Genomic DNA, 13,545 nt, shown 5'->3' with positions numbered 1-13,545 from the left:
GATCTTCTCTTGCAGGTGCTAGCACCAGGGTATGATGTTGCATCATGTACCTTCACCACTGTGCCAGGCAGTTCTGGGGCCCATGGAAGGGGCTGGGAGCACTGGAAGCTACAGCACTGCTGACACCAAGCTGGTGTGGACCACTCAGAACCCCATGTAAGATAGCAAGAATGAAAAAATACTAAGTTGGAGGCTGAGTCTGTCCCTGGATAGCAGACTACCTGGGAACACCATCTATGCTACCTTGAGTTTGGTGGAACATAGGATGTAAGTGTCCTAATACCTTCAGCACACACTTGTGTTCTGTATAGCTACTGGTACGGATAAGGAGTAGGCAAAATAGTGCCCGTGGGCTTCAATGCACCCACAGACACCTTTCTTGGCACCCACTAAGGAGCCATACTCCTCCCACTTTTTCCCCCAACTAACACATTTTCTTACTGGCAGCAGGGATTATTGTGAAACAGTACCAACAGAAACCCGAGAACTGTGGGTTCAAAGGACTTGTTCACTGTGTTGAGGCCCAGACCCTACTTCTACCTTGTACTCAGTCTTTTGGCCAGCTTACTTGTCCTTTGCTGTGCCTCACATGGCAGCCATTTTGTGGTGGTGCTGAGGACACTTTCTCAACTTGCCAAATGTGCCCATGGCCTACTAAGGTTGCCTACACCTGGTCAAGATGATCATTTTGTGTTTAATGGTGATGAGAGGACAAATAGAACAGAGATGAGATTGCGCATTCATCCATTTTCGCCCTGGTTGGGTTACTATTATGTGACGTTAACAAGTCATTCAGCCCATGGCTAATCTGAACAGGAAGGAATGAAGCTGGTTTAACCATTTCTAGTCATGCACAAATTAAGATTTTCATTATAAAATTAGAAATAGGAGTTCTGACCATATATATGATTCACCGGCAGTTAATCAAAACCTGTTTCAGCTTGCTACAATAGTCCAGAAAATGCTGGCTTCCAAAGTATGAATGCCACTACAATAGAAGCTGCCTGAAGGGCACATTGCCCCAGGTTGCTCAGTAACACCTCTCACTTGTCCATCTATTCTTGCAGCAACAAGTGCTGAGTTAAATATATATCCCAAACCTGAAATCTGGTCTGAGAAGATTCAACACAAGGTCCGTAGCTTTGGCTTTTATTACATATCCATGTTAAGATACAGCATTTATCTTCCATCACAAATGTTATTTTCTTCTACAACCCACCCCCCTCTCCAAGAATGTCATTCACAGAGCATTTCTATTTTACCCAAAACTGTATAGTATTTAATGTTTGCCACTTACTACTCTTAGCAAATGAGCTTGAATATAAAACATTCTCCCAGTCAGCAGCAACCTACTACAGTCTTCCAGAGGAACGTTCACAAAAATCAAGACAAGACTGCTGACAAAAACTTCTAAACCTGACTTCCAACATGCACAAAGCTTATTCTTATAAGAACTGCATTTAAAGAATACACAAATTCATATTTGCTTTTTTAAAAACAGGATTGCTCTATAAAACAGCAGACTATGACGAATCTTGCAAAACTCTAGGTATACAAACCAAACCAAGCACTGGTGTTTATTTCTTTTTGCCTTTCGAAGGCTTAGCAAACAAGACTGGATCAATCTGCTCCCTAGATAGACCTCTCACTGAGAAAAGTCGTGCTGCTCTTTCCTGTAATGTGCCCCCACATTTCAGTCCCAAAGCCATCAGTTCAAACTTCAGCTTATCTAGCCCCAGGGTTTCCAGCTCAGCAACAGAGTGGAATTCCAACAGATCCACTGTTGAGGAGTCCTAAAAAAGCAGAAAGAAACATACGGTGTTTAAAATGTTCATCTCAGGTAACCCATGAGATTAAAGTGTTGACTTTTTAGCAAACACTGAATTAAATGCTTAGAGTAATATTGCAAAATCCCCTTATGTAATATAATGGTTGTTCAGGTTTAAGTGATATGAGTGTCCTTTATAGAAATCCAAACCCGTTTTGTCTTTTACTGAAGAGCTCTATGGTTAGAACTACTTTCTAAATACCAGAACTCCCACTTTCACAGCCACAGCCACAAGTCTCAAAAGTCGGACATTCTTTGGTGAAATTCCCAGGACCAAGGTAAAATTTCAGGCAGGGGAAGGGGGCTTAACAGCAGGGGTGGGGTTAAGAGTTTATTTTTAAAAGCTTCTTTTTCTTCTCTTTCTTTGAAGTCACCATCTTTTTTCTAACAACGCATCTAGAAAGACACTGCCTACATCATGACATAGCGTCATTCCAACTGGCACATTGTGAAAGAAAATGGCAGCCTGTCTGGCTGCGGCTTGTAGCTACTCCTGGCTACTTCAAACAGCTTGGAAAATTTCTGTTTTCAATAATGATGATGATGTTTCCTGTAGGCCCTGGGGGAAAAGTCTAGGTTTTTCCTACCTCCAATCTTCCCTTATTGATTGACTGATCTGATTTGTACCCCACCTTCCTACTAAACAAATGGCACTCAAGGTGGCTAAAGTTGATGAAGACAGCATGTCCAAGTGCTAGAACTAGTTAGGACACCATGGCTGCACACAGCAGCACCATCCCAGTTGCAATAGAGCCTGCAGTCATCTCTCTATAATGGGAGAGACTTTGCACACTGGCAAAAGGGTCAACTGTTCCACAATGCAGCAGGACACACATCCATCTGCATTACTTTAAAGCTATCGCAGCAACCACCCGTGCTATGGCAGAAAGCCTCACCTTGCATGAAATATTAACCAGCAGTTTTATTCTTCAATATATTTTATATGAAAATGAGAAAGAATTTGGACCTAACACCACAAAACCTGGCTAGGCAAGCAGCCAACAAAGAAACACACATACACATTCTTTTCAAAGAAAAATGGAGGCTTTGGAAAACAGTATTTAGTTGCCTTTGAAACTGCTCAATTTTCACATTTGGAGCCTTTTCATTTGAAAGTATCACTGATTTTTTAAAAATAGGACTCTCTTCCAAGTATACATGCTAAAAATCAGTTGTATAAAACACAACATAAGTGTGTTATGTACCTTAAATTATATAATACTGATCTGCCCCATATTAGTGTAGAGTTTCTTGTCCATATTAAATTGTAAATCAAAGCCAGCATTATGGAAATCCATATGTGATTTTTTTTTATATTATTGCCTTCCTCAAAGTCTCTGCATTAGAATATTCCTGCACATGAAAATATACTGCAGAGAGATCAACAAATACAATTAACTTGGGGTTTTGCTACTGAAAACGTCACATCATGCTCTTCATTTTCAATGTGCAGGCTTAGTTCACCGACACATATGTAACCACCCATGCATAAGGAGGAGGTAAAAGCAGGCTTGGGGGAACCCCAAGGTATGTAGAAGTACATCCTGTCCTTAGAAGAACCCTTAAAGGTGGGGAAAATACCCTCAAACAGCCCAATGAGCCCTCATCATTTGCCGTAGCCACAGAATGACTGACAGTTCAGGGGGGAAAAACAGAAAACCAGGTAGAGGGAGATGGAATGGGGGTGGCTTATTTATTTAATTTCTGTATCACCCAATAGCTGAAGCTCTCTGGGCAGTTCACAAAAATTGGTTGGAAGCCTCAACAGCAGCATTCCACACTGCAATATTTTATTCCAGGTCTCATCTATGACTTACTTTATGCAGCATTTGGTATAATTTAGGAATGCCTCATGGAAAGTTAATTGACAAAGTGGGTCACGAATCTTGAAAAAAATCTTAAAAAAATAAAGATGTACAATGGGTTCAAGAAGCAAAATGAGCCCATCTCCAGTCAGGAATAGTCTATCATACTTACAGTGGTCTGTGACAGGCTCACAGGTTCCTGAGTACTCGAGGCATTGGCTTGCTTTTCTTCCTTCAGGGTCTTGGCTGATTCACATTTCTCATTAGCTGGAGTTTCACTGACAGGTGGATCCTCTGCTAGATCTTTTTTGGCAACCTCCATTTGTGCTTGTGACTTTTCGGCTGTATCAGAGACTGAGCAGAAGCTTACAGAATCCTCTGAACCACTAGGGCACTGTTCTCTACTGCCAGCCATTTCGACATGGTTGCCAGTTGACGTTGCACAACTTCCTGATGTACTGGGTGACTTGTCTTCTTCGCTGTCACTGCTGTCTTGAGAACTATCAGGATCCTCCAACTCTTCCACACCCAGCCTATCACAATCAACAGAAATCCATTTTAAAAAGTACATTATTTTCAAAAATGGTCTCTATGAAGCACAGAAATGAAGTGGATTTCCGAATGGCCACAGACTTGCTTGACCTGTAACTATGAAAGGAGCTACAGAACACAGATTCTGTCCCCAATGAAAGCTACACAAGACCAGTATCAGTGAAGTTCCAGCATTGCTGAAATGCCATACAAATCATTCCAACTTTATGGCAATGGTTAAGGTGCATAACTCTTTCAATAAGTAGTCACGTTAGGAAGTCTGAGGTCACAGGAACATAGGAAGCTGCTTCGTACTGAGTCAAATCCTCGGTCCATCTAGCCCAGTATTGTCAACACTGACTGGCAGCGGCTCTCCAAGGTTTCAGGCAGCAATTTTTCCAGCCCTACCTCAAGATGCCAGGGATCAAACCTGGGACCTTCTGCATGCAAAGCAGGTGGTCTACCACTGAGCCATGGCCCCTCATGTGCACCTAATCACAACTACCAAGACTGTTCCCAAGCAATTCCAAGGGGTTCACTCAAGAGTAGTACTCATACTGCTATATACACTGCAATTCACTAGTTGGAAAACTTACACAGAAGATGTTTACAAGAAGCTACTTTCTAATTTTCCTGCATTGAATAAAAGAGATGAATATGCTGAACTGTTGTGGCAGATTGCTATGAAATAGTTATTGGCTTGGATCTAATGAACTACTTGGGCAAGCAGAGGAGGGGGGAAACCCCCATTCCACAAGCAGAGCACTGCTTGCAGTTCTTAGGATCCAAGCTATTGTATCTAAGGTATTTAAGGTATTGTATCTAAGGTACTGTATTGTATTGTACCTCTCTCCTCCACCACCACCTGTAAAGAAAGCAACTGGATCCTTTCTCGTACAGTTTGTATAATTTGTTTCTTCCCATTGTGTCAGCGGTTGAACTATAATGCTTACCAAAAACACCTCTTCTTTTCTGATGTCGCTCCTTTTTCAGACTCATTTGGCCGCTTCCCACTCTCGCTGCTTTCTGGCAATACCACTGTGCTGGAGGAAGCTTGCATGCCTGAAAAGAAGCAAAAGTATTCAGCTTTTCCTACTCAATTTAGTCTCCCCAAATTTAACTGAAACTTAGAAATTATAATAATAATCTCAGGTGTGAAAGAATTTACGTAGAAGTCGCAAGTCTTTTTCTTATCTCTATTCCTCAACATTTAGCTTTTCCCCTCCAGCTCTGTCCATTTTGCTCAGTTCAGCATCAGTCCTCCACATAGCTGACAGAATAGCGCAAAATGGCATCTGTTGTCCCCTTTACTGCACATCCACTAAGTTTTAAAAAGCAGTGGAAATTCTTCACTAATTTATCCCAGGGAGTCTATTAGAACTTAATCAAATGCACCTATCAAAATGGATACCAAGGAATGCAGTTTTCAATATTCATTTTCTACAGTAGCGATTACATGCCTTTCCACAGTTGTGCGAATTCTCATGAGAAGGCTATGGTACCATGGAACCAATCTATTCCCCAAGATGTCATTCAAGAGTCCATGGATTACTGGCATAGGGAACTGGATTCAATGCCACTTTGGCTGCTCACGGAGTTCAGAATTCATGTTCTAAGGTCCTACTACGAAGCTGCTTTAAGTGCCTCCATGCCAAGGCTAGTAAGCCTCTATAATATCAAAGCAGGTGAGCCAGTGGCAGCCAGAAGGGCCCATGACAAGATCTGCATGGTCAGAGCTAATGTCACAGAGCAGCTTAGCCACCGAGAGGCAGAGAGAGAAAGAAAAAGAGGACAGAAGCTGAAAACAAAAGAGAAGAACACAGGGAGGTTCAGCACCAGTCCAGACTACGTTGCTGACAAGCTATTTAGTTATAACCAATTAGCTACTGAGAAATGCATTCCGATACATAAACAACCAATGTTTCCAGCACTACCTTTGAGGACAGAGTCCTCTAGCCTCTCCGCCATCTCATGACATTGCTGCTGGTAGTCTGGATTAGTGAAAAAGTGTTTCGGCTCAGCAAGTTTGCGTTTCAGCCTCTCCAAACGCCTTTGCTCCTTATCCGCTTCACGTTCTGCTTGCTGCTTAACCCATTCGGCCATTCTGTAAGGGAGAGGAAACCACATGAAATAGGATGCATTTCAACATGTAAACTCTATTATGGGTTCAGTGCTTTTGGATCGCTCAGTTTTTCCCATCTACCTGGCAGAAAAGCCCTAGGGCAGGGGTAGGAGAACTGGTGCCCTCTAGATGTTTTGGACTGCAACTCCCATCAGCTCCAGCCAGTATGGCCAATAGTAAGAAATTGTGGGTGCTGCAGTCCAAAACATCTGGAAGGCATCAGGTCACCTACCACTGCCTTAGACATGACCAAAAAACTTCATCTGCCTATGCTTCCTACGTAAACACTGTCAAGGGAGGGGAGGAGGGAAAAGAATAATCCTCTGAATGATTCATTATCATAGAGGAAGTTGTAAGGACATGTCTTGCCCAGTAAAATCACTTGCATCATGCCCTTGTCAGTTTCACTCTTTGCATTTACACAGGTCTCATTTCCTGCAAATAATGTAACAAGGGCCACTAAAAGGGCTGGCTGCTTTATCAATGTAACCAAACTGCTCATCTCCCACAACATGGATGCTTTCAGCAACGCTATTGTACAGAAGGAGACACAAGGCAGAGCTGAGCAACAACTATATGACTGATCACAGGCAGCAGCATCAAAACTAAAGGAACACAAATCACCACATCATTTTAACCAGTCTTTTGAGACTGAAGCTAATTTCTGGGGGTTACACAGTGGACTGATATTTTGCACTAGTCACAGTGTTGTCATCTGGACTTTTTGTAACTCAAAATTTGAGAAACGCACTTCTAAAACTATGCAATAGTGACAGTAGAGTGTATGGTCATTTTGTGTTTGTGAGAGAAAGAAATGCCTCACGCTTTTTCATGGTTAACGTCTCGAAGTCTCCTTCCACTGAGATCTCTGCAAGCTTCTCTGTTTGTTGTCTTCTCAATTTGAGCACCAAGTGCTCGGAGCATAGATCCAAAACCTGGTAGGAAATGGAAGAAAATGTCAGTAGCAGAAGTGCAAGAAGAACACTCCAGAGATGGTTACACAGGACTCACCGCAACCTATGTTATTCTTTGCATTTGTTTCTTCCTACTGCCATATCCAGTAATTTGAGACAGACTTATATCTGTTAAGAACTTGGCACTAAGCATATATATATGGACTATATTAATACGCTGCTTTGCATTGGCCAGTTCACGATTTTTAATACTGGAATTCTTGGAAGATATTTCAAACCACTCTGCAGAACCTATGAAACCTATAGGGGCAAACAACTGAGCACCGAAAGAGTTTTTGCTCCTATGGGTGGGTCAATTTTTGCAAGGCTGCTTGCAAAACTATGTATTTCATTTTACACTGTAAATCAAAAGGACAATGAACTACAACTAAACCACACACTACTAGCTCAGTAAGGCCTCTGAAATAAATACCCTAACAGTGTAATCCTATATGTACCTATTCAGATGTCAGCCGCACCAAATTCAGTAGGGCTTACTCCCAGGTAACGGGGTATAGGACTGCCTAGATGAAAAGGCCCAATTTAGAGATCCTGAAGCAGGACTGAAGATTTCCTAGCTGACATCCCAGCCCAAGACTAAATAACTATTTCAGATTCCTGGAAGCCAGAATCAAATTCCTAGACAATTGGGCATCTTGATTTTTCCAATCCTGCTAGTTATTGAAAAAAGCTTTCCAATGAAGCGCATAGGCCATGCATGCTCATGTTTTCACCAATTATATTTCAGTAATCATACAAAATTCTAACAAGGGAGCCATTAAAAAAAGTTTCACTAGGGAGCTGATCTTAGCAGCAACTGTGACAATCAGACAAAATAACTTGCTGGGTCAACAGCAAATGAATGACAATGAAGGAAGATGAAATTAGGGAGAGACACAACATGAACAATCAGATAATCTCCAGGGGATTCTTGAAAACTCTTAGTGTTGGAGTAGGTTTATTTAACTGTCCTTAAAATTATAATCACATATCAAGATACACCATGAAAAGCCAGCCTCAGGCTTCTGTAGGAAGCTAGCATAGCAAGTCAGGAAATGCACATGAATGTTTTTAGTACAGGACGCTGAACCTCTTTCGGCCTGAGGGTCAAATTTCATTTCGGAAAAGCTCTTGGGGGCCACATTCCAGTGGGGGTGAGGGCAAAGGGGTGGGGCCAAAATACAAAACAAACCAGCATATTTTAGCTGCATAAAAGTCAGGAAACCAAACAACTGGTGCCAGGGGAAAGGGAGTAGAACCAAGGGAAGTGGTACAGCCTTCTGGTGAACCCCAGAGAGCTGGACTAGGCCCCCAGTTCCGAGGTTTTGCACTCCTGTTTTAATACAATGTAGGCATCCTACTTTTTCTTACAAGAACTGGCTGAGTATCCTTTTCCAATAATTTCTTTCATCCTGATTGCTGAATTAATTGTGCTGAGAATATCTTTTTAATGTAATTGTAAGGGGAAAGCATTCTGATGCTTAGGCTGCTCATTAGTCACAAACTAGCCTTAGGTATCATAGCTTTAGTTATGGGCAGCATGCAATGATAGGACCAACACGTTATCATTTACACTAGTTTAAGAGTCACATCCAACTATAATGCTTTGTTTAGCATAAAGTAGCAGCAGTGTACCAACCTCCCTTTCCACCACATAGTCTTGGCTCCAAGCTGTAAACAGCTCCATCCTGTAGCACATCTTCAGAATTAACACATCGACCATTACACTTTACATAGAAGTGATCTTTAGGAAGACCCTAGAAACAAGATAGTTAGAAAAAAATTCCAAAAAGACACTGTGGATAGAAACACTTTCACATTTTAGCCTACAGCAAATGGCAATTAGATTACTTTCCAATCAAGTTATTTAGAACAGTATGCTGGCAGCTCCCTCAAGAGTAAGAGAAAGATGGGTAAAAGATGTAGTTCTTCCTCTGTGGAAGTCGCAGCTCATGACCAAGTGCATGTATGCAGAGATGTGCAGCACAGACGACAAGAAGTTCAGCATAAATCAGTGCTGCTACCATTAATATTTGGGAATGAATGTTTCTCTCTCTCTCTCTCTCCACTAAATGACAATACATATAAGATTTTTAAAAATGGGAATGCTTATACAAAAGCAAGTTCCGGTTAGAACAAGACTGGACAACTTGTGGCCCTCCAGATGTTTTGGCCTACAATTCCCATCACCCCTAGCCAGCATAGCCAACAGTGAAGGATGATGGGAGTTGTAGGCCAAACGTATCGAGAGTCACAAGGTACCCACCCCTGAGCCAGATGTTCACCCATAGCACCGACCAACTGCATGGAAGGGTTATTAAGTTTCCAAGTCATGGACCTATGGCCCAGTTGGAGCCCACCAGGAAGAGAGCCTTCAGCAGGGAATTCCCCCTTCCTGTGGAATTCCCTGCCTTTGGAGGTCAGGCACCAACATTGTATCGCTTTCGGCGCCTCCTAAAAACATTATTTGGAGAGGCTTTCCCTGAGTGACCAGCTGCCATTTATTATGTTTAAAATCTGTTCTTTTAAAATGTTTTAATTTTTTTAATTATGGGGTTTTATTCGTCTATCTTGTTGTTCACCACTCCAAAATCTTTGATGCGGAGGAGTATATAAATATTGTAAATAAATACATGTCACACAATTCTGAAATTCCCTCTCCCTAGAATTCCAGCAAAAGCAGACCCTATATATTTTCTGAAGGAGATGTAAAGCTTTTCTGTTTGGTCTGGCATCCAATAGTCAGGTCCTTTGGGACATTTAGCTTAAAGAGAATTTTGTTTTTATCATATATTTTATTTTTAAACTTTTTAATGCCCTGCATAAGATTGCCCTGTAAATGTTGTATTACAGAACACAAAAGATGCACCCCCCCTTTGGTAACTTCAGTTATTATCTAAAATTGAAACTCCTGCTGAGAATAGAAACAAACTTTATTGAAACAAGTTTCTTTTACTGTGAGAACTTTTTGCTGAAAACCAGAACATAAATATTCTGGGTAAAATAAGTAACTCAACTCATTACCCTTTTAACAATCTCTATACACTTTACCCTACTGCCAATACTGATTGTCAGTTAGCGTTCACGAAAAAGAATTTTATTACTCTACCAATACACACTTATGGCTTCCAACCGACATCAGTTACTGAAAGTATAGAACCAGGTGAGCACTCATTCTGAGAGTGGAATCCTATGCATGCTTAAGACAGAAGGAAGTCCTACAGCTCGCAGCATGTTCCGGCCAGTTATAGGCCTTTTCCTGTCTAAACATACATAGGATTGCACCCTGAATGAGAAAGCAAAGATTCGGGTTTTTGTACGTGACCCGATTCGGTTTTCTATACGTCATATCGTCCACACACTTCCTTTCACTAAGAAAGTAACCCCCCTACCTATTTCTTAGCCCCCACTCTACCTAACTTGTTATGCAAAAGAGACTGATGAAAAGGAACCAGAAACGGCCTCTTCACATCTATCCCTTGCCGCCCCTTACACAGACGCCCAGGGGAGGCCTAGACGCCCACATCTTTCCGACGAGCCTATTTACCTGTGCCTGGCAACGGGCGCAGAGCAAATCCCAGACCAACCGTCCTTCGCCCGGTAACGGCACCAACTCCGCTCCAGAACCCAACGGTCCCCGCACCAACAGCGCCATTTTCTGCCTTTCCCGAGCGATAGCCACCAGCCAGACGGTCCCCCTTTTCCGGTAAGACGCAAGGAGAGGCGGTCGGCGCGCACTACTGACGTAGAAGGTAAACAGGAAGTAGGGCATTACTGGGTTGCATTGCCAGCAGAGGGAGAGTTCCCTCGCAGGGTTCTCCTCGGCCCACGTGACATAGATTAGGGTGGGAGAAGAAGCGCGCGGGGTGCTTGTGTGTGCGTGTAAGAGCGCGCGCTCGCACCCTCGCTCGCGCGCAAAGGGTGGATCCGCGAGGGATGTCTGAAGGAGGCAGATAAAGGGGGTGGGATGGGGGATGGGCAGCGTGGTTGGAATTAGCAGGCTGACAGGGCGAGGGAAGCCAAGGCGCAGGCGGACGGCGCTGCTGAGCGGCAATGTCTCCCCTGGATCATGGCGGCGCCTCAAGTTTATTGCCCCGTTGGAGACAGCGCAGGGTTGTTATCCGCTTGCCTTCCCCCCCCCCCCCGCAATCTTGGCAAACCCTCGGCCCGTCGGCCTTCTGTCCGTGCATTTGGTGGCTCCAACGTAACCCCCAAAGCTTCCACTGCAGCGCGTGGACATTTCTTCGCGCCGCTTTCCCGTCATGAAGAAGGGGACGAGGGCGGGAAAATCCCCGTGTTGTTAACGAACAGTTAGTACGGCGTGGCTTCTTTAAAAAAACAAAAACTGACGGTGAGGCTGGGGGCCGAGTCGAAAAGGCGACCCCGGGGCTCGCAGCAGCATACGCGACTTGCCTTCCACTTACATCGACAGGCACAAGAGGTTTAGAGAGTTTGGTGTATTTATACACCCGCAAAGGAGCGTTCACCTCTTCTCCCCCTGCCTTTGCCCGCACAGTTCATTGTGCTTGTTCGCAAACGCCATGTTCCCTGACAATGCCAGCTTGGGAGCAACGATCTGAGGAGCATCTCAGCCTCTCTCCAGGTGGTGGCACAGCAAATGCGACTGCCCATGTCACCGTGCCAGCGGCAACAACGAGAGAATGGCTGCGCTCGTTTCGGAGGCAAAGGCAAAGCACACACAGCCCACTGACTCGCCGCCCGAGCCAACACGCCTGTCCTTTCCGGAGAAGACTGTGTGTAAACGCTGAGGAAGGAGGGGGAAACTAAGAGGAAACTGACTCGAATTACACAATGCAACAACACCAGGCTCCTTCACTCCATTGGTTTTCTCCAAAGAGGCAGCAAATATGTGTCAGCGAGCACGCTGAGACACAAACACACACTGTCTGCCTGCCTGCCTTGGACTGGACATTCAGCTTGTAAAACAAACATGGCACAAGTCTGAATAGTTGCACAGGACATTTGAAAGGCGGGGGGAGCGGGAACAGCCTGGAGCTAAGGCAGCAACCCCACATGGATCTCCATAATGAGTGCTTACATCGAGGTGTGGCTGGATGCCTCATCTATGCCTCACTCTGAGGGCGAGAGCCAACCTCAAAACAATGACTGGAGGTGTTGATTCAGTATACAGAAAAGGCACTGCACATACTCAAAACACCCCTCCAGCCAGTCTAAAGGTTCACATAAAAGTCACAGTATGATATGACAGATTCAGCCTCAAATGCCCAAAACAGCTTCTGGAACTCATCCAAACAACATCCGTTCAAATGGGAATCATGAAAACACCATGAAAAAGAATGGCTGAGACTGGGAATGCAGCTTCAGAAAAGGACTCTACAGCTTGATCTACTACAGAAATTGATGTTGCCACCACTTAGTATCGTACAAAGTCTGGTTTTGACAAAGAGATGTCCTAACTGCATAGCCTAGCGAGAATGGTGGTAAAGCAGTTATGGTTTGAGTCTGGAACTTTGGAAGAAGGGATGATTCATTTCTAAAAAGAAAGGCAGCAAAGCTCAAGAGTGTGTGGGAGGCACACCCTGTGAACTGGCTCCTAATCTCAGATGTGTGAGAACTATCTGTGGCTTCCCAACAAGACAAAATGCACTCTGCACAAAGCAGCACCCTCTATTATTTCCATATTCTAGGAATGAGTTTAGGGTTTCTGAAGCTGAGCCCTGAATTCAAGTATTATGGAGATGTCTAGGCATTACCACAGCTACCTACTGCAAGTGTAGAAATCAAAATTGACCTATGTGGATTCTTTAGCATTGGCTATAAAAACAGGTTCATGAATTTTATTTCTCCCCCACCCCCCACAAAATCCTCAGGTGTATAAAAAGGTAAACAAAAAAAATATGCAGTTGAAACTAAAATCAAGGTAAGACAACTGAATAATACACAAATTTAAAAAATAAGGCACCCCAGCCAATAAATGTTTAAGCTCTTGATCTATCTGATTGCACTATTAGGTTATGGCCTTGAAAACAATGTTTAATATATCTTTCTTTAAGAAATGTTTACCCTGCTTTTCCCCTCCAAAAAAGGAGTTGCTCAAAACCACTTCCCACAATATAGAAACATCAAAATACATAAGCTAAAAGTGACAGCAAACATGCACACAAATTCACAGTCAAAAAATAAAATTAAGCAACAGCAGAGTTAAAACAACTTCAGGCAGAGAGTTCCTCATATGGGCTGCCACCACCAAGAACACACTCTTGTGTGTTGCCACCAACTGTGCCTCTGAAGGCAATGGCACACACAGGAGTAGTACAACAGGTG

At 43.4% G+C, this 13,545-nt stretch overlaps 1 protein-coding gene across 1 annotated transcript; it reads right to left on the bottom strand.

Annotated features, from left to right (window-relative positions):
• Positions 1 to 1,133: 1,133 nt before the first annotated feature.
• Positions 1,134 to 10,954, bottom strand: SDE2 (spliceosome associated SDE2). Its single transcript, XM_084828650.1, has 7 exons — positions 10,787 to 10,954; positions 8,879 to 8,996; positions 7,110 to 7,221; positions 6,099 to 6,268; positions 5,118 to 5,226; positions 3,806 to 4,166; positions 1,134 to 1,793 (listed from the first exon to the last, which is right to left on the bottom strand). The coding sequence occupies exons 1-7, from the start codon at positions 10,892 to 10,894 to the stop codon at positions 1,578 to 1,580; spliced, it is 1,194 nt and encodes a 397-aa protein (XP_084684776.1). The 5' UTR covers positions 10,895 to 10,954; the 3' UTR covers positions 1,134 to 1,577.
• Between the last annotated feature and the right edge of the window lie 2,591 nt (positions 10,955 to 13,545).

Source organism: Heloderma suspectum, chromosome 1 (assembly GCF_057233095.1).
Source record: "Heloderma suspectum isolate Gila_16-S chromosome 1, 16-S_ref, whole genome shotgun sequence".
Lineage (NCBI taxonomy): Eukaryota > Metazoa > Chordata > Lepidosauria > Squamata > Helodermatidae > Heloderma > Heloderma suspectum.
This window is presented reverse-complemented; position numbering and strand designations above follow the sequence as displayed.